This window comes from Chaetomium strumarium (genome assembly GCF_033439665.1).
Source record: "Chaetomium strumarium strain CBS 333.67 chromosome Unknown B0T15scaffold_1, whole genome shotgun sequence".
In the NCBI taxonomy this organism is placed as follows: domain Eukaryota; kingdom Fungi; phylum Ascomycota; class Sordariomycetes; order Sordariales; family Chaetomiaceae; genus Chaetomium; species Chaetomium strumarium.
The window spans coordinates 5,101,530-5,121,997 of NW_026944429.1; the positions used below are offsets into that span (position 1 = coordinate 5,101,530).

The 20,468-nt window shown below is 56.5% G+C and overlaps 5 protein-coding genes across 5 annotated transcripts; 2 read left to right on the plus strand and 3 right to left on the minus strand.

Annotated features, from left to right (window-relative positions):
- Window positions 1–438: 438 nt before the first annotated feature.
- Window positions 439–2,151, minus strand: B0T15DRAFT_387789 (uncharacterized protein; the record flags this gene model as incomplete). The annotated part of the gene is made up of 3 exons (XM_062864406.1): window positions 439–663; window positions 741–1,564; window positions 1,617–2,151. 3 exons carry the CDS (start codon window positions 2,149–2,151, stop codon window positions 439–441), a joined length of 1,584 nt encoding a protein of 527 aa, XP_062726695.1.
- A 2,224-nt stretch (window positions 2,152–4,375) lies between these two features.
- On the minus strand, window positions 4,376–6,708 carry B0T15DRAFT_55774 (uncharacterized protein). The gene is made up of 10 exons (XM_062870456.1): window positions 6,609–6,708; window positions 6,294–6,462; window positions 5,920–6,055; window positions 5,756–5,838; window positions 5,647–5,677; window positions 5,519–5,594; window positions 5,364–5,453; window positions 4,827–5,311; window positions 4,464–4,770; window positions 4,376–4,403 (listed from the first exon to the last, which is right to left on the minus strand). Exons 2-9 carry the CDS (start codon window positions 6,307–6,309, stop codon window positions 4,761–4,763), a joined length of 927 nt encoding a protein of 308 aa, XP_062726696.1. The 5' UTR covers window positions 6,310–6,462; window positions 6,609–6,708; the 3' UTR covers window positions 4,376–4,403; window positions 4,464–4,760.
- A 253-nt stretch (window positions 6,709–6,961) lies between these two features.
- On the minus strand, window positions 6,962–17,358 carry B0T15DRAFT_482089 (uncharacterized protein; the record flags this gene model as incomplete). The annotated part of the gene is made up of 14 exons (XM_062866076.1): window positions 6,962–9,200; window positions 9,251–9,725; window positions 9,785–10,256; window positions 10,318–11,751; window positions 11,852–12,859; window positions 12,893–13,013; window positions 13,067–13,344; window positions 13,395–13,631; window positions 13,683–14,026; window positions 14,091–14,664; window positions 15,304–15,438; window positions 15,506–16,032; window positions 16,097–17,045; window positions 17,113–17,358. 14 exons carry the CDS (start codon window positions 17,356–17,358, stop codon window positions 6,962–6,964), a joined length of 9,039 nt encoding a protein of 3,012 aa, XP_062726697.1.
- A 219-nt stretch (window positions 17,359–17,577) lies between these two features.
- Window positions 17,578–19,273, plus strand: B0T15DRAFT_519870 (YIF1-domain-containing protein). The gene is made up of 3 exons (XM_062868458.1): window positions 17,578–18,045; window positions 18,130–18,657; window positions 18,717–19,273. Exons 1-3 carry the CDS (start codon window positions 17,767–17,769, stop codon window positions 18,885–18,887), a joined length of 978 nt encoding a protein of 325 aa, XP_062726698.1. The 5' UTR covers window positions 17,578–17,766; the 3' UTR covers window positions 18,888–19,273.
- Window positions 19,274–19,569: 296 nt separating this feature from the next.
- On the plus strand, window positions 19,570–20,317 carry B0T15DRAFT_507537 (uncharacterized protein; the record flags this gene model as incomplete). Its single annotated transcript, XM_062867654.1, has 2 exons — window positions 19,570–19,665; window positions 19,745–20,317. 2 exons carry the CDS (start codon window positions 19,570–19,572, stop codon window positions 20,315–20,317), a joined length of 669 nt encoding a protein of 222 aa, XP_062726699.1.
- Window positions 20,318–20,468: the final 151 nt, after the last annotated feature.

The following is a 20,468-nucleotide window of genomic DNA, read 5'->3' on the forward strand; positions in this document are numbered from 1 at the left end:
ACATACATCATTCATCCATTCATCCATCACACAATATAACCTAATCTCAATAACCAAGTGCCAATCCAATCACAGTACAAAACATCTTTTCTTTTGTGTAGGTCATCAGGGTCGTTAAGGAACATGAACATGCTGAAAGGGAGCGACAACCATCATGCCAGCCATGACTCATTAAAAGAAACAGAAGCAGGAAAGCCAAAAACAGCAAAAGACGATGCAAAACCACAAATATGCCAAAAGATCCATCACGTCGTCAAATAACCACCCTGGCTTCGACCCCACACTATCAGCTAACTGACGCAGGTATCCAAAAAGCCAGCCAGTCTAAAAGACGTCATCGAACGAGTAACACTAACTCGCTTGGCTTCGCTTCGCTTCGCTTCGCATTAGGTCATCAGGTCATCACTGAACTCGTAAGCGTGCAGATGAGGGTCAAGTCTAGTGGCGATACCCCTTGCCCGGATGGCGGGAATCATAGACGATCTCGCGCTCGACGACGCGCTCGTCCTCGTAGTCGACCGAGTAGCGGGAGCGGCGGTGATGGTGATGGCCACGGTGCTCCCAGTCGTCGCGCCACTCGCGCTCGTAGGCAATTTCGCGGGCGCGTTCCTTGCGGGCGGCGCGGATGCGGTCGGAGAGTTGGACTAGGCGGAGGACGTCCTCCTATATTATTCACACAGGGCGGTTAGTTGTGTGGGATAGGTTGGCAGATGGGGGAGGAGGAGGAGGGTAGGGCTTACGTAGGCTAGGTACTCGACGATGTAGTAGAAGAACTCGGTCTCCTCATATTCGTAGCCCATTTCCTGAATCGCTTCGCGGCAGACCAGGTCCTTGGTGATTTCTGTCCACGTCTCGCTACGGCGCGGGGGAGGCGTCGAGTTGCGGATGGCAATCCGGCGATCTGTCACCTTCTCGACCTCCACCTCGCGGTTTCTGCTGCCGTCGCGATCCTTGTCGACGACGTGCACGCTCAGCCGCCGCTCGTTGCGGTCTGCGGGCGGCGCACGAAGCTCCGAGACGCTCGTGGAGGACGACACTACCGAGTTCTCCTCGCGTTCGGGGATGAACTTGGTGCGGCGCACACCGCTGTATTTCTGCCACGTTACCTCGGCTGAGGCGCCGCCGGCGCCATCCATGCGCACTCGCTCCGTTCCCGGCGGCACGTCAATGATAGCCCAGTCTTTCGTGATGCCGTTCCAGGCCTCGCCCATCTTGCCCCGCTTGTCAATCTTGGACGTGATCTCGAACGCCTCGTCCTCGTAGTCGAGACTTGGCGGGGCTGCTGATTGCGCACGTCGTTGTGGTCCCCTGGAGACGCTCCGCCGGCGCTCGATATCGACCTCCAAGTGCCTACGGTCCGCCCGAACGGTCACCTCGTCGTCGTAGGCCTGGACTGGCAGCCGTAGCGGCCGTTCTCGGGAAGGCGACCTCCGGCGAGTTTGGGATTGAGCCCGCCTGTGGATGTCGACCTCTGTTTGGCCGCGGGACGTGTAGATGTCAATCTCAGTGTCACGAGCAGCGCGACGCGCGGGGGGCGGCGAAGGAGGGCGAGCGACCACCATTCCTGCAGGGTGTCAGAAGGCAGTGCCGGAAGGGATAAGGCAGAGAATACTCACCATGGTCAATATCCCGGTAGTGCGTAATCACCTCTCTCTCAATTGTCGGGCCCTTGATGACCTTCGGTGTTGGGGGCCGTGGAGGGGGAGCCGGGCTCGGAGCGCGCTCTTTCTCCCTCTCGACGATCCGGATACGCTCCTGGACCTCTGGAGAGGGCGAGCGCGAGCGCTGAGGAACAAAGCGTATTCTCTCAGTGGGCCCACGGCTCTGCTCCCTCACGACCCTACGGAAGCGCACCTCCTCATCCAGTCGCCTCGGCGGGGGACTAACACTCCTGGCCCGCTGGACTATGCGCTCCCGGACCCGCACCGGGCTGGGTGACCTCGGACGCGGCCTCTCGATGGTCTCGACCTCCCTTTGTCTGAGGACCAACTGACCCGGCTCGGCCCGTCTGTTCTCCTCGCGCATGAAATGCGGCAGGCGGTCTTCCCGCTCACGCACACGGATGTCAACCTCATCGAAATCCGCGGGAGGACGGCGCGGAGCCTCCCTGATATACTCTCTCTCGCCGAACTCGACTCGGCTTCTGGACATGGTTGCTGCTTTGGTGTTTGCGAGCACTTCTCTGTGGTGTAAGCTGCAGCTGGCCGGCGATCAAGCGGGGTCGGTTGACCCAAGTGAGGGGTAGAAGGTGGTCGGACGAGAACGGCGACACCAGGCGACCTGTTGGCTGGTCGGCAAGTAAACGTGGAGTGCGTGTAAGTATTGAGAAGATCAGAAACGTGTGGTTGCTGGTGGGAAATGTAGTGCAGCCGGGTCGGGGCTGTGACGTTTAGGTCGGTCAAGGGCAGGAGTTGGGAGGGGACTCGTGGGCGGCAGCCAAGGCGGGGCAGGACCAATGTGACCAGAGACCTTGGCAGACACCAGCCTCTTCTGGCTCCGTCACTCGGTCTCACTCACGCACGCTTTTCTCGCTTGCTGGATTCTCACAGGGAGCTAGGTATGGTGGAATCGAACGAAAGTCGCAGGGTCCCGGCCGGTATTAAGAAAACCGGCCAAAGATGTTTCGAAACTGAGATGCCGCAAACCGGATACGGACCAGGCCCGCAGAACAGGCGCGCTGTTGGCCAGCCTGGTCAACGATAGAAAAGCAGGGACTGGATGGTTCTCTGGGCTGCTCCCCTTGCCGCACCTGTTTGGAGACTGGGAATTCCTGGTGAGGTTTCAGGCCCGGGCGGGCTAGCGGAGCTGGCCAATTGTTCGGGATTTTAAATTGGGCTCGAAACCAACATCGTCATCCCACACAGCCCTGGAGCTGCCGCTTTGGCGTTTGGCAAGGCCACTCCCAACACCCTACCTAGGTAGATTCGCGCCTACCTGTCCTGTCTGTAATGTACAGCACAGTATTGTATGTACATAATCCGTACATCCATGCACGATGTCGTTCGCAGCGGAAGAGGTTCCATGTAATGCATTGCATTCGGATGCCCTATGTAGTGTAGCCCTACAAGGCAGATGGCACCGGCCCGCCCCACCGCGACACCGTTTCCTTCACCAAGAGACCGGGAATCTTCCACGACGCGGGAAAGTGGAATTCCACTGGGCTTCACAGCAAGGCTTAACTGCAATACTGGTACCTTACCGGGTACCAATGTGTCACAGGCCGCCGAAACGCAACACGAGGCCTGTCTCGGTGGGCCGGAGGAGGATCCTTGGATGGCATGTCACTGGACGGTTGCCGCAGGCACACACCTACTAACGCCCCAGCCACCGCTCGTGAGAAATGATGACAAAAGAGAGGGGAGATGGCCAATCAATCAGTCCTCGGAATTCGGTTCTGGGTGGTGTCCACGGGTATGGATGATGACTGAAAATGAGCTGCCCTGGGGGATAAGCTCTCCGATGGTTCTGCTCACCCCGGTCACAGGCTCACAAACCACTCTTCAGGCTTCAGCCCTAGGTTCCTTCCACAACCCGTTGGGTCCGACCTCTGGATGCTGATCGCCACCTCAATTCCACCATAATAAGGCTCATGCGGCTCCTCTCGGCGAAGTTGGGCATCAGCACTAATAAGTTTGCGGTGCAAAAAGAGTTGCCAGAAGCGATTTGGCTCGGTAATTGCAAGCGCTTGCGAGGGCGATTTGGTTCCCAGTGCCCACCGAAATGTCTAGACGGTGATGTCATGGCGCATGCAGGTGGTAAATGGAGCCGGAAACCGTCTCGGCTAGTCCTTCCAATCACATTGTTTGCGGTCAAGACAGCCATGCATACTACGACATACTTCACATAAGTACTAGTATGTAAAACGACACGACTATGGGACTATACCACACTACTAGTGTAGCACGAGACAACCTCAGCCGGAAACCATCAGTGATCACGAACCGCATGTTTCTACCCCTGCCGGCCACATTCCCTCAACTTCTAGAAGAACGATCAGGTAGCAATCAATGGGAAGGCCAGTTCCCAAGTTCCGCCCGTATGTCACATTGAGTCCATGAGTACCGAGAAGGCCAGCGGCAGAAGACGGACTGAGAGAAAGATGCACACATGTGCTTCATCGTTCAAGTCAAGCCTCCAAGCTGCGCCTCATGGGTAAAACATAGAGGTAGTTGGCGGTGTTGTAGCTGCGGCGTAAGTTGCGGCACGATCGCCGGACCGGCCCATGGACCCTTACTACTGTCTAAGGCGGGCTAGCACAACCTGTGCCGCGAATCTCTGACCATCCATGCCTCCCAGATCGGTTTCCAGATTGTGAATCTCAGGCTGTAGATAGGTACTAGGCCCGTTGGAAGGCCACCAGCAGGCCAGCTTGTGTGGACAAACGGATAGCCTTTTAAACACACCTGTCAGGCTGGCCGGTCAGGAGGAAGGTCCACGAAACACAGAAAGCGAGCAAAACATACTTTCACTATTGGGATTTCCTTCTATATCCCCTTGACAGATCCGCTTTCAAGGTGGATTATCATACAACGATGCTGCGACCTTGCCGCATCTGCGCCGTCCTCAAATATCTTGGAGCAATTTTTCTGACTGGTGAAGCTACACACGATACAGGAAGTGCCCTCGTTCGTTGGCCAAGGAAGCTAATGAAAGGGAATTGCGAAGAGAGTATTACATCCCTTGCCATACAAAGGGGCTGAAGTAGTGTTCCGGGCTTCAAGTCGTTCAGGTAGCACTGCATGGTTCGAGGTTCGCCATGCTTAAGCAGCTCTGCGGTGATATTAGCATCCATCCCCCGTTTGAAACGCCATTCTAAGTTTACTTACACCTTTCTACCCCTCTTCTTCGGGACCGGGGCAGCCTCGTCCTTCTCAACAGCTTTTGCCTTCCGGCCTCTCTTTGCCTTTGGCGCAGGCTTCTCCTCCTCTTCCTCCGGCTCCTCCGGCTCGGATCCGAGCTCAGGGGACGGCTCAGGGGAAGGCTCTTTCTTCACCTTCTTGGATCTCCCAGCTTTCTTCTTCGGTGCCACTGGCTCCGGCTCCGACTCCTCCTGCTCTTCCTTGACGGCAGCCGCAGCCTTGGCGCCGCGCTTGCCCTTAGCCGTCTTCTTGGGCTTCTTGGGCTCGGGCTCGAGCTCGGGCTCAGCTTCGGCATCTGACTCTAAATCAGGCTTAGGCTCAGGCTCGGCTTTCTTCTTGGCCCCGCGCTTGGCCTTCTTTGTGAGAGGCTCCGGCTCCTCGTCCTCCTCGTCGGCTTCGGCCTTTTTGCGGCCTCGCTTGCTAGGGGCTTTCTTCGGTTTCGCCTCGGCGTCCTTGAGACTGTCAGTATTTACTTCCCAAGCCCCCAAATGCGTGGGACAGCACCTCATCACCGTCATCCTCTACCTCCTCTACCTTCCTCTTCCTCTGAGTCGGACGGATGCCTTTCTGACCAGGTTTGTTGTATTCCGGGTCCTTAATCGTCCACATCAGCTACTGCTGCCTCACGTCAACTGAATTATTGGACCAGGGATCCTCACCCCGTTGAAATCTTCGGGATCAATATGTCCCTGTCTGATGACCCTCTGCACTTTCTCTACCAGCTCCGGGTCATTCCTACTCACGGTCAACAATGGAAACAGCGATCTAGACGCAAGCCAGCACTTACTCGATTTCCTCCCATCCATCAATGAGATCCCCTATCCGCCACGTCAGTCTCGGCATCCCCTTGCTTGGGACCGTTTCGGAGGCACTGAGACAGTCCAATTGATACTCACAAATGTACCGTGACTCGCCAGGGTGGTCAAGGTCCTCGATCTTCTTCCGCAGATTCACGACCTGGTCCCCGGATACACATCCCCTGATAAAATCCACCACGGTCAGCATCTAGATTCCTTCCGATCGTAAAACCCTAGGACCATATTGAAAGGCCCTCGCATACCAGTGCTTCCACCTCCAACTGCCGTGTTCTTGAATTATTACCCAGCTGCCCAGACGCAGCTCGCCTTTCTTGATCTTGGCTTTAGCATCTTTGCACAACTTGTCGGTGCACCCAGCCCGGTTGTTGGGCGAGATTTCTGTGCGGATTAGCTATCTTGTTCCCCTTATAAAGTGATGCCGTAAAGGAGATTCATGAGGATGAACGGGCTGCATGTTGCAATGACGGATGCTCAGGGGTTTCGTGTGGGTGGAGATGCAAGCTCAAGCTCCAGCTAGCCAACTTGCAAGCTCGAGCTGCTGGGATGAGAGCTCAACATGATCTTTTCATGCTAGTAGGCGAAATCGATGGCGATGAACGGAATGAAGCAGACTTACCAATTCGATACGACATCTCAAACAGTTTGAGACGAACAATTAATTTCGATTTGGATGTCACTCGAGAATTTTTGAGGAAGAAGATGGCGCGAAGAGAAGGGAAAGACGGCTGTCGGGATGGAACTCGGGTCGCGCGTCACTGGCAATCAGCGGCGCGAAGTGAGGTGAGCTTCGTTCGTCAGCGGGACAGCGCTCTTTGTTGGCGGATAAAATCTTGGCAAAACGCAAGACAACTCTGGAACAAGATTGCCCAGACTACCTACTACCGTGACCTTAATGAGACAGGAAAATAAGAAGTTTGACTCAATAACTTACCGGTACCTTAGGCAGCTGGAGAGATTAATAAAAAGGAAGGGAAGGTGCGCCCCAGAAATGAAATCGGCTACACAGATGGGCGCGTGTGCTGGGGGTCAATGTGGCGGGCCCCTAAACACGCTGCTCAACTGCCTGCTTGGGATCCATGGATGTTATCGACAACGATTATTCCGTTTACCCCTGAAAAGACGCCACAACATAAAAAAAATATATAACAGTCATCGAAGGCATTCGTAACCTCATGCTAGCCATAACATCACCTCATCTGACATAATACCATCGCCTCTCATCCGCAAGACGGCCCTTTATATGGCAATTCCACCCCCTGGACACCAAGAACCAAGCTTCAAACGCTACAGGAACGGACACCAGCCAATATACATGGCCGCCAGATTCCTCGGGTTGACGGCCTGCTTGATCAGCTCCTCAACCTGCCCTTCCACTCCCAACGGGATGCTCTCATCCGGCAACAAGCCCCTAACCTTCCGCCTGATGCTCTCGACCACGCTCGCGGGACGCATCTCGACCACCTCATAATGTCTCTTCGACTTCTTCTGCAGGTCCAGCGTCGGGTCGTAGATGAAGGCCTCGAGGATGGTCATGAGCGTCTCCTCCTGCTGCCGCAGGATCCTGAGCGTTAGTTCGCTGCAGTGCCTGAACGGGCCCTCGTATCGATAGATGCCCATCGCGGCCTCCATGTTGTGCGTCAGCCGGAAGGGCACGCGCTCCGGCAGGGCGAAGGTCAGGCCCTTGTCGAAGAGGCAGTTGAAGTCGACGTGGAAGATGCCGCCGTTGCCCTCTTCCAGCAGGACATTCTCCCCGTGGCGGTCGCCCAAGCCCAGGATGGTGCCGACCATGGACATGACGGCACACGAGCGGGTGTACCGTAGCCGAGCAGCAAACCAGGCCGACGGGTTGGGGAACTGCTTGATGAACCACTCCGGCAGCACGGGCGGGTACTGGCCGAGGACCTCCTCGGTGAAGATGCGGATGTTGGCGTCGGACAGGGTGGCCTGCTTCATCTTGGCTGCAATCTCGTTGTAGTTGGGCTGGATATTGTACTGCGTCTTGTAGATTCCCAGCAGGATGTCGCGCAGCGTCTTGAGCCCGTCGACCCACTCAATGATGCCGCACTCTTCGTTGAGCGGCGTGACGGCGTAGGTGCGGATGTAGAGCTGCCGGCGGCTCGACTCGGCGTCGCGCTTGAGGGAGCGGTTGATGAGCCCGTTGAATTCCATCAGGCGCTGGTCGGTGCGGAGGTCGTCTTTCGGCTTGATCAGCAAGCCGTAGAGTTTCCCGTCTGATCCCCGCGCTGTGAGCTTGCGTGGTTTCGCCAACGAGCCCAGAACCAGCACGTGGTCCAGAAACGCGTCGATGGTGATCACGTCTCTGGAAAAGGCCTTGTGTTTTCGGACGTTGTCCGTCAGAGTCGGCAGCGTCGCTGTCAGGGAAGCCTCGACCGGGACAACCAACGGACAGGGCGTGCACTTGTGGTTGAAGTTGAGGTCCCTTGTTATGCTTGCCGTGGTGCTCTTGTTGCTTGGGAAATCACCGTTACTGCAAGCACAGAGAAGCTGCTCAGCCAGCTTCTCGCCCATCCTGAGCATTTGCTTCAGATCGTAGGACGAGCCATCCACCCTTTTGCTGATTCCACGGGCAGCCTGCAGAATTTGGAGCCCTCGAGTTCGGCGATCACCGGACTGTCGCACCGTTATGAGCGGGAATAGACTCCAGAGAGCCTGCCGGGGATGCGCCTCCACTACTTTGAGAATCATCTGCTCCAGCACCTTGAACACCTCTAGGTTCGGGTGTGCTATTCTTGCCACAATCTGTGGGAGAGAGGTGTAGAAGATGTATGCCGGTAGGCGAGCGATGTGCTTCTGGAAGTGTTTGTACAGCTCATGAAGGATGGCCTTCCTGCGCATGTGGAGCTCCCGGGACAACGAGATCTTGCCATCCGGCGCTTTGTCAACCTGAGCGCCCAGCTCAAGAAACAGGGTCAGTATCCGGGGCAAGGTCTGGGAGAGATACTTCGTCCCGAAGTTGAGGGAACGGAGGTAGTTCTCGATGACGAGCTTTGCGATCTCGCCAGACAGATATTCATCCGACTGATCGTCTGGCTTGAGCGCCTTCTCCGACTCTAGGACCTTTTTGTAGTGGCGGCCGAGGTAGTAATGGCCCCTCTCCCACTGCGGATGCGTCTTGGCTGCCTGCTGATACTGGGAGCGAAGGGCGCTGGCATGTGTCTGGCCCGTTGAGTCAAGCCATTTCGCAAGCAGAAGATGGGCCCGCGCTGTCAGAAGGTTGCGCTGTGTTTCGGGCCCCTTGCTCGACGTCGGCGGTACGCTGAGAGCAGCAAAGCTGTCGCTGATGAATGAGTTGGTGGAGATGGCGTGTTGCAGGATTTGAATAGCCTTCCGGTGATGGCCGTCCTTGTACAGCAGCCTAGCGTGCTCGATAATAGCGGAACCGTCCCCGAGCTGCTGAGCGTGCAGCACCGCGTTGAACGACTGGTGCATCGACCCAGACTTCCTGGCCAACCGAGCGCTAGAAAGCCACTGAGACGAGATGTCCTCATTTCCGAATTTGGGTCTATGGAATCAGCCATGGTTCCCGTCATGATGAAGTGTAGGGGAACATACCGCATCAGCTCCATCGCTGCTCTCCGGATCCCAAGCAGATACTGCTTGTCACTTACGTACGCCCCCAGCACCTCCAACCGCCGATCCAGCGCTGTGAGGACCGCTTGTTGGTCACCGTCTCCCTTGAGCTTCTCGTTGGCAATCATCTCCAGATCGCCGAGGACATGACACTTGAGCATGGCGTCGTGGCAAGCTCGCAGTGAAGATGTCGCCGAGTGCGTCATGGAGCCAGCTACCTTCTCTCGCAGCATCTGGATGTGCTCTCTGAACTTTTCCACGTCGCCGTCCCTGAGACAGAGCAGCGCTTGTCCGACACCGAGGTTGAACACCTCAGACACGTCTCCGGCATTGTACAGACGGAGGTATTTCTCGAGAGTTTGCCATCTGCCGGTGGCCCACGACGCCTCGACGGCGAAGGGCGCAATCCTGTTCACCGTGTTCACAGTAATTCCCTCAACATAGTTGAGCAACACATCTGTACACGGCCCGGTCGTTAGCTTACGGAAGTGCTTGCAGGTGTCGGATCGGACTGACCGTACTGGCCGGACTCCTTGAGGCACGTCAAGAGGTCCAGTTGGATATCCGCATCTTCGGGGTTCTCGGCAAGCCTGATCTCGTACCAAGTCTGCGCTGCCGTCCATCGGCCGGCTTTGCGGTGGTTGAGAGCCTGCTGGTCTAGGGTAACATGCTGAAAATGCGCCGACACACCCTCGAGGCCATCGGGATCGTCGATCTGCGTGTAAATGTTCTGCAACGCCTGCAAGATCCGCTCGTTCTCTTCCTTTTCGGCTTTCTTCTCGCGCTTCTCAATGTGTGGCTCCAGAAAGAACAGCGCGCGGGCATATTCATTGCAGTCAACTGCTCGCTGCGATATCAATTCCGGGTCAAGACGGCCGATGACATACTCGACCCATCCAATCCACTTTTGACCCCTCGCTGTCATCCCCGGCCTCGACTTCCCGGCCTGCAGCCACATCATGAAGTAGTCGAGGATTCGAAACACAGCCTGTCGTGCAATTAGCTACTACCCCTCCTGAGAATTTGAACCAGTAGGCTCTTCCCCATACCTGATAGAACAGCTTCGCCTCCTCCTTCTCGACATACGAAGCAGTCTCGGAAGGCTGGTGTTCCAGGATTGCCACCAGCTCAGCCGCGATCTTGTTCCTGAACTCATCGCTGTGTTCCTGCCCTACAACGACGTGCAGAACCACATACGGCAGCAAGAACTCCGCTACAGCCAGGTCCTTAACCTTGATTAGCCGGCAAAGCGGCTCGAAGAGGGCCTGGCTGAACAGATTCTGGCCACTGCGAAGGAGATCGAGAACAAGAGCTCTCAGCCAGATGGCGTACGACCTTCCAGGCCTGAAGATCGGGTATTCGGTGGTCTGCTGCGGCATTGGCGCCACCGCAAACTTTGACGACAGGAACGGCGTCAGAACCTCCCGCGTGCTCTCTGAGAAGGCAAGCCATTTCCTGTAGAGAACCTCTTTATCGCCCTGGCCCTTGCAGGCGCAGGCGAACTTGAAATCCGTCCTGTTGAGGAGCTCCTGCATGGCATAGGACAAGAACCCCTGAAATTTGGTGTCGGTGGTCGACAAGAAAGCCTTGACGAGCACGTTCTCGAGCATGAAGGCTACAAAGTCAGTCGTCTCATGAGCGTCTTCGAAGTTCCACTGGACGATGAATTGCTTCTGCTCGCGTACCGTCTCTAGACGGTTCGAGTCCAGACAGCCCATATGCCCGATAGCCTGCGCGCATAGACGGCTAATATTGGCATCCCAGCCGCTGTACTTGGCAGAACAGTCCAAAAGTGAACGGGCAAGCGCCGGCACAATTGGGCCCGGCTGCTCGCTGATGGCCGACGTCTGGAGTGAGCCCTGGTTCTTCTCGAGGAACGTGTTCAGCTCGATCAGAGCTTGTTCAACTACGCCGGGGTTCTCGTGGCTCAGCCGCCGGGAAAACACAGCGAAAGTGCCCATGGTGTCCAAGGGAGGGCGGAGCGTGTCTATTGCCTTGCAGAGGTCTGCCAACTCGGGAATATGGCTCAGCGAGGGCAGTCTGTTCGAGTAGATCTCGACGATGCCCTTGTGATTGTCCAAAAGAGTCGAGATCAGCCCCTTCGCCTTCTTCCTAGTCGCCATATCAAAAGATGTCCAATAGCAGCCAATGATGAAGAACGTCGTCTCGATCAGCGCCTCCACGTCGGCTTCCTCCATGTGAGTAAGCATGGCCTCCCAGCAGGAGAAGGCGGCAGACCGTAGCTCGTCGGAAGCCAGAGCCGAAATGAGACAAGCCGAGATCTGAGGTCGCGCAATACACACATACGAGTTGCAAACCCTGACCATCTCCTCCATCGCCCCCAGGCATCGCCGCTGTTCCGAAACAGGGGGGCGTGATAGCATGGTATCATTGATGACTTCGCTCAGCCGTGCCGTCAGACCGAGGGCGTGCTGTTGGAGATAGCGTCCGACGATGTGCGACTTTTTGACCCGCTTGTCCTTCTGGTCGGCGAGGAGCAGAGTTGCCATGGTATTGAGCGCCGCATGCACCTGTGCCCTGTTAGACTTCTTGAAGCCCTCCTCCCTTTATTATTTTAGCAACCTGACATACCTTAGCTTTCCGGGCGTCATTCGCTTCAGCCCCAGCCTTGAAGAGTTCTAGGGCGATCATAAGAGGGTCCGTTCGCAGCAGCTCCACGAATTCAAACCTGTCAAAATGGGAGGAAACGTGCACGAGCAACGACATAGCATGTCCGGCTATATCAGGGACGTCCTGCACAAGGAGAAGGGCGAGGATGGATGGTAGGTTGGCCGGATCCGTACACAGCTGCCATGTCTCTTTCCAGCCCAGGGCCTCGGCACATTTCTGAACCACGTCCCGTTTCTTGGTGAGCACGAGCCATGGAAGAGCATGCTCTTGCAGCATGCGCAGGAGGTCCGGCACACTCATTTGCATTAAATCGGCGACCAGCCGCGCCGTCTGCGGCTTGGAAACCAGGTCTTTGACGACCGAAAAGGCCAGGCTCGGCCAGAAGGGCTGGAATAGTTGCGCTACTGACTTCCCGCGGAAGTCAGCGAGGTTCAGAACCTCGTTGAAGGCGAAACCGGACACTAGCATGCTGCGGTGTCCAAGGTACTCGACGAGTTTGATGACGACCAGGTTGAGCTCCTCGGCGGAGACCACTCTGCCCACCTGGCCCCAGGCCATTATGCAAGTCTCGTGCAGATTCGGGGCTTCCTTGTCCGAAAGCGATTTGAGAATGCCCAGGGCATTGGATCGATTCCGCTTCAACACTTCGCCGTCAAACCTAGCAGTTGGTGGCTCGGATATGAAGACAGAAAGTGCCCGTCCAGCGGCAATGCGGAGCTCACGGATGGAGCTCTGCAGTGACTGCAGACACCACTGCCCGGGACCGGGCTTTTCCAAGTCCCAAAGATCCCCATCCGTCGAGTGTCGTGCGATGCGTCGAAGGACAATCATGGCAGTCACTCTGGGCTTCCTCGATTCCAGGAAGCTCGGGAGCTTGATTACCTTGCTAAAGGTGCCGATTCCAAGTGATTTGGCGGCTTCATGTCGGTTCAGTGGCAGTGGTGGCGGTGGGTTGTCCCGCTTTGGGGCGGAGCAAAAGGGGCACTGGAAAACGAGGGGCCCCTGCGGCTTGGTCCTTTTGAGCTTAAGGGTACTATCAGCAGCGCAGACAATACGGGATATCAGGTCGATGAGATGACACTGGCGCTCTTCATCCATTTGGGGAAACCGATCGCTGTGCAATGGGTTAGGATTGATGCAGTCAGGGAATCAGGGGGAACGACGAACATGATGCGCGACTCCAGCTCCTCGATCTCACTTGAGGGACTAGCGTCCACCGACTGGCACAGCTGGCTCGCTACCTCAAGCAACAACGACGGTTCCTCATCGTCGAGCTTTCGGCGTTTGGCCACCGGACCGCGGGGCTGACCGCTCCGCGTGCGGAGCGCTAATCTCAAGAGCTGGTGGCGGAGCTCGCTATCCACGAACATAGTTGGGTCTGTCTCCTTGCTAGGCCGCTCGGGTGGATGGGTGGCAGTCGCCTCCCTCAAAAGGCGAACACTTCGCTAGAATAGCGCATTAGCAATAAGGCCGGAAGGAAGAGGGCCGAACCTACCCAAAGATCGGTGCCCTCGCCAACAAGGGGGTTCTCCATGACCAGCCTTTGAGCAGACGGAATCAAGCTGGAAGCTACAAGTCGAGAGGTGGGCGCGTGGTCATGAGACGCTCTTCCCAGCCAGAGTAAAGCAAGACAAAATACGCGTCTGAGAGTTACGCCATCCTCATCTTCAGCAAGCAGTGAGCTGGGGTTTTGCAAGAGGTCAGTGCAAACCAATGCCAAAATTGCGCCAGCCTTGTGATAGAACACCACGTCCGAGTCCCGAGAGCTCGAGGGGGCCTCGACCAGATCTATGGCTATCTGGAGGACGGTGTCAAGGTTGGCTCCAAGAGACGTGGGCCAGCTGGTCAAAGTTGAGGCCCAGGATTGTATGTTGTCCAAGAGCCAGATTAGATCCTGGCCGTAGAGGAGAGAAGCCCGAGAGTCTGACTTGGAAATAACAGTAGCTCTTATTATTGCTAGGAGGCTTACGGCATGTCGGGCAGCTTGTTCAGGATCCCGAAGGGCGAAGGTGCAGCCGCGGGGTGCACCATCGGAGAAGCTCTCGAGGAAGGCCTTGGGCGGTAACTTGATCTCTATCGGCTGTTCTCCAGAGTGCGATATGGCTGAATTGAGCTGACCAAAAATCGCTGGGGGAACGCGGATGTCAGCGTTACAGCAAGAGCAAGTAAGGGGAGGGGATGGGAAGCTCACCACTCAGATTCATCCGCAAGTATTGCATCAGAGACCGTCCAAGGTCCCAGAGACCCGGCTTCTGTGCGGCCAGCAGCAATAGGTTGCGGCACAGTCCTTCAATCTCTCTGGATATACCGAGACACCGTCTGTGACCCAGCATGCGGAGCAGCTTGGGCATAATCCACAGCCACAGCGGCTCGCTTCCCCGTCCCAGGAACGTCTTGCCATCGGTGGTGCACTTGAGGACAGTTGGTGTCTCATTGATGGTCACCTGCAGGAAGTTGATGGCCTTCAGTGCTTCTGCACGCAGCCATTCCCGATCTGTAAAGGCATCGTCCAGCTTGAGGCTCTCAAGGAACACGCCGCCGCAGACGTAGACCAGCAGGTGGTTGTGCTCGACGCGCTCATCGTGGGTCTTGAGGCATCCGGGATCGTTCTTGACTTTCTCTATGATGGCAAACAGGCGCTTCAGTTCCGTGGTCTCGTCCGGCCGGGACAGCTTGGTCGAGGCCGAAATATTCTCGACGAGCTGGGCAGCAAGAGTGGACGGGGGCGGCCCTGCAGAATTAGCGAAGCCATACTGCTGCTGCTGCTGGCCGGGCCGAGCCGCTTTGCCATGGAATTCGGAAGCCATTTGGCGTGTGCATCATTTGTGCGGCGCGGCCGAGAGCGAAGGGCGTCGACCAACGTGGTCGGCAGACACGCTGATAGAGACGGGTCGATGCCTTGAGAAGCGCGACGCGGGGCCTCGAGGTTGATTGGAATGGCACGACAGCACGTGCTCGATAATTAGCGGACGAGAACCACATGCAGCCCTAACCCTGACTTTTCAAAGCCTAATCCTCCTCGGAGTCATCCTGGGCTCTTGAAGCCCGATAGCGAAGGTAAATTCAACGGATGGAGCCACGGCGAGGCATACAAGTACCGTACCGTAGTTAAAACCCTCAATGGCATTGCATCACACACCGTGAGATTCACTTCATAGATTTATAGGTACTTGTATTGTACCATAACATCATCCAGTCCATGGATAGACATGAACCATACCCAAGGGATGCAATCGATACTCCAAGTGCGAAAGACGCGCCCCATGTCCAACGCAACGCCACGCAACGCTCCCTCATGCGCTGCTCAACAGCTTCTCGACTGCCCACTTCACCGAGAAGCTCCTAAGGTCTGAGTAATGCTGCCCAACGCCAACAAACAGCACCGGCACGTTAGTAGCGTGCACGATGCTGACCAGGGTGCCGACCATGTCCCCAACGGTATCGCACTTGGATATTATGAAGCCATCCAACGACCGGCCCGATCCAAAGGCGGCGTTGAAGTTTCTGGCCTGCGCGACCGAGTCCGTGCCAACGAGTGCCTGCGCCGGTCAGCAATGTTTTCCCTACAGTTCCGTAATAAGGAGTGACGGAAGGCCGAGTACGTACCTCGCCGACCATCAGGATCTTGTCCGGCTGAGCAAACTTGGCAAACTTCTCCAGCGACGACATCAAGCGCTGGTCGTTATGCCTGCGCCCGGCGGTATCTATCAACACCACGTCGTACCCTTCTTGCGCAGCAAAAGCGACCGCATCCTTAGCCACGGCGGCAGCATCCTTGCCGTACCCTTTCTGATACAACTCGACCTTGCCGCCCTCACGAGCCGTGAGCTCCTTGAGGTTGCGCACATGCACCGCCAGCTGCTCAACGGCACCAGACCGGAAAGTGTCGCCCGCGGCAATGAGCACCTTGTACTGGTTCTGTAAGAGGAAAAAGCAGATCTTGGACAGGTTGGTGGACTTGCCCACGCCGTTGACTCCCACAATGGACATAACGTACGGCCGCGGCTTACGGAGGGAGGTTGCCGGCGGGGATGCGATGGAGTCGATCTCGCGGAGGAGATCGAGCGAGGAGGTCGGCGTCAGCATTTTTGTGAGGGACGCCTCCATGGCTTTTTGTATCCTGGTGTTGATGCCTAGAGATAGCAGGTTAGCAACAATCTTCCGTAGGTGGAAACGGTGAGAATGAACTAAACGCACTCTCAAAGCTCCCCGTCTTGACCCCCACCAGCTCCTTCTCAACGCCCTCGCACAGCCGCACCGCGGCCTCGCGCGCAACGTTCTTTTTGAGAAGATGCTCCTCCATGCCCTTCATAGCCTTCTCCAGATCCTGTTTCGTCAAGACCTTGCCACCGACAACGTTCCTGAATAACCCGCTGATTGCGCTCAAGCCAGATCCAACCAGCCCGCTGGGGGATTCGGTCTTGTCCTCGGCGATCTTCTTGGCGTCGACGTCCGCCAGAATGGAGTGGACCTCATCCCCCAGCTCCTTCAACACGAACTTCCCCTTCGTTCTCGATCCCCATGTGGAAGCATCCACCTCCTCAACGGCGCCTTGCTTCGAACCAGCTTCTACCTCGCTGTCGCTCGTCAACGCGGGAACAGAGTAGTCGAGTTGCACATCGTCGGTCTCGTCCGCAAGCCCATCCGCATCCCACTTCCTTCCCCGCTTAGCCGGCTTTGCCACTTTTGTCTTTCGTCCTGATCCTTCATCCCCTGACGAAGCGGGCGCCGAGTTATTGTTCTGCATTTTCCTCGCTCGTCGCGACAACTTCCCGCCGGGGCCAGGCTTTGCCACTAACAGGTGGCTTGGGCTGGGAGTTGAAGGGCGTGAGGCATTGGTCGGCGTTGCGATGGGCGTGGAATCGGGAGATGTCTTATTGGACTTCTGATTGTGCGCGAGTGAAGGCGGCAAAGGGGGCTTATCTTCGGCTATGACGTCGGCCTTGAATGCGCGTGTGTCCGACTTCCCGCTGCCCTGCTCCAACTCCTGTAGCTGCTGGTCAAAGTACTCATCAAACTTGACACACTCCACAATTGTGGTGTTCGGCCTAGTGAGCTGGTCACCATACAGGCTCACGAAGATGGCCCTAATATTGTCGACAAGCTTCTCGATCCAGGGCAGGTGTAGGAGAGAGCGGTAGACTGCCTGCCGAGCGTGTCAGCTCTGGCGGCCTATGGAGGATGCGATCGCTCTTCTTGAAATTGGCACTCACGACAAAGATGATGCCAAGTTCCTTGACAAAGGTCCATCGCAGACTGTGCTGGTCGTGCCGGTATGGCGGATTGGCCGCCGCCGATGCGCCATCCTTCGCGCCCTGCACCGCACTTGCCACGGTGCTCTTCTCCTCGATGAAGACATCCGAGATGAAGCTGTTGACAACGGCCGGGCTGACGGGCGCATAGGTCCTCGACCAGAGAACTACACCAGATGCGTTTATGATCTCGAATGCGTCTAACATCGTGAATTGCAGGCCGTGCGCCGAGCTTGTTCCTGTGCGTAAGGTAGTAGGCTTGGATCGGAAACCTCATGGATCTAGGTCGAGGTGGTCGTGGCGGGTTCAGATAACTATTACCTGGGTGTGGGTACCTAGACCGCGCTATCGATAAGATCGCAATGTATGATTGGGCGTCTGTGAATGTTCAGGGGATGACCGCATTGCCAACAAATCCAATGCTGATGAAAACACATGTCCAGAGCTCAGCATTTCAAGGCAAGGGCTGAACGCCAGTAATACCCACCACATCCTCTCAGTTGCCTCACATCGGGCAGCGCGGTATCTGTGCTTCACCACATTCGCTTCCCGTCTGCCCATTTCGTACCACAGTGGACGCCGATCTAAAGACTCCCGATCTGAAGACTCGCGACCATGCAGCGCGCAAGCTACGGCCGCTCTCCTCCGTTGCACCACCCGGTGCCGCAACACGTCTCGACAGTTCCCCAGCTGAGATCTCCCCCGCCTCCCGTACCTCCATCACAAAGCGCATACGATGGCAGTCCCTACCCGCAACAAGCGCGCGCCCCGTCATCGGGCGGAACTCACCTGTTCGGGCCATACGGGAACTTCATGAACGACCCTGCCGCGCAACTCGCATCCCAGTTTGGCCAGACGGCGTTCCGGCAGGGGCAGGAATACATCGAGCAGAACGTTAGCATACCTTGGCTGCTTACCTCCCACGAGGCCAAAGCCCTACCTCCCTTTCACACACTAACCAGACTCTGTAATCGCCAGGTAAACCGATTCGTCAATGTCTCGGCGCTCAAGCACTACTTCGTCGTGACCAATTCCTACGTAATAAACAAGCTGTTCCTGGTACTCTTCCCCTGGCGGCACAAACCATGGACGCGACGACAAGCCACGGGGCCGTCGGGCCAGGAGGCCTGGTATCTCCCGCCGCGCGACGACATCAACAGCCCGGACATGTACATCCCGGTCATGTCGCTGGTCACCTACATCTTCCTGCAGGCGCTCATCTCAGGGCTGAAGGGCCAGTTCCAGCCGGAGCTCTTTGGATACATTGCGACGATGGCGCTGGTGGCCGTGATTGTCGAACTACTCGGCCTGAAGCTGGGGTGCTATCTGCTCAACATCTCGAACGAGTCACAGTTGCTGGACCTGGTTGCGTACTCCGGGTATAAGTTCGTGGGCGTCATCGTGACGATCAGCGTCGCCGAAGTCGTTAACGGCGGGAAGGGGACTGGTGGTTGGATTGGGTGGACGGTGTTTATCTACACTTTCTTGGCGAATTCGCTTTTCCTGGTAGGTAACCCGCCTGAAAGTTCCGTGCTGGTTGCCACGTAGCTGATGTGTGATGTCAGATGCGGTCTCTCAAGTACGTTCTTTTGCCAGAAACCAACAGCGACAACCGCGGCCCGATGCAGACGCACCCACTGGACTCGCGGACAAAGAGGAACCAACGGACACAATTTCTCTTTTTCTATTCATATGTTGTACAGCTCTTCTTCATGTGGATTCTCTGCCGGTCGTAGAGCGCTATGCGATGGTCTATAGATGGGAAGGCTAGGGTAGCGCCATGGTGGTTAGAGGTTGATGCCGGGATGGGCGCTTCAGCCGAAGAAGTATCGCTGGGGAATGACACGTGGGATGGACAGCATGTATGAAAGCTTCTGAGTGTATGTATGTACATCAACGACTCCTGTGGCAGTCGCAGTACGCGGACGGAGGGCGAGCTCAACGAGGAGTCGCGAAGACATTACGCAGTTCCAGGCGGGGTGGCCACCAAGCCCGGAGATATATTGACGCCGCTGTACCTAGGTGTCTGTGCTCAACGGGCACGAGATCCCTCCCTGTGGGTTTCAATATAGTCCGGAATTTGCAATAGCAAGGTGGGTTATCTGTACACAGAAGCTACCTAGGTACCTTATAGGCATCTACCTATCCATTTGCAGTTGTCCCAATGCCACGTTTATTATGTCGACAGAACAGCGTTAAACCAACCACAGGACAGAATCGCTCTTTAAAGTGAGCGAGTGGGTCTCCCATGTTACACTTGTCAACTTTCAATCACAACAGAAAGTGAGTTGAGAACAGCCGCTTTCATTTTATCATCTCTTACTCACCAACGCAGGGCCTTCACAATCTAACTATACCCTGTGGCACACCCACTCATTCTCCTTTCGCTCCCTGTTCAAGGAACAACCTGCAGCAACCATGGCACCGCCAATCGTAACGGCCACTATCCAAACGGCCGTCATCTCAGCCGTCTCCAACATCCTGGCTCAAGCCATCACGGCTCACCAGAACAGCGTCCGTCTTTCGTCCTTTTTTTTTCTCTTCCTTTCAATAGACCCTCCCCACCATATAAGACTAACAACCTCAATCTCAGACCTCATTAAAGATTGACTTCATCCCCGTCTTCCAATACGTCCTCTTCGCCCTGATGTCCACCCCACCCAACTTTCTCTGGCAGGAGTTCCTCGAGGGCACTTGGCCTGCTTATGGCACATCCAATGACAACAACAACGACAAAAAGGAGCAGCAGCAGCAGCAGCAGCAACCACCGCGTCTCAACAAGCGCAACACGCTGACCAAGACCCTCCTGGACCAGACGCTCGGCGCCGCGGTGAACACGGTGCTGTTCTCGGTGTTCATGCACGGCATCCGCCAGGGCATGGGCCACCACTACGTGGCCGTCCGCGGTGAGGGGGAGGAGGCTGCTGGCTCGTGGGCGGCCTTGCTCGGGCGGGATGCCGTGCGGTATGCGGACGTGAACTGGGCGGCGGTGTGGGAGAGCGCCAGGGGGGAGTTCTGGGACCTGGTCCGGGCTGGGTGGCGGTTCTGGCCGTTTGTGAGCCTCGTCAACTATGTGTTCTTGACGAGCGTCGAGGCGCGGAGCTTGGTGGGTGCTTTGGCTGGGCTGGGCTGGGGGGTTTATGTCAGTCTGTACACGGGGAATTAGGGGGCGCCGGTCTGCGGGGCACGTTCTCTGGGTTGTCGGTGCCAAGGGGGAACGGAGGACGGGGGATATGAGTGATGGTTCAGTACCGTAGGTAGTCGGCCTGGGGCTGAAAGCCTGGAAGATGGGATGATGAGATCTGGAAGAGGACTGC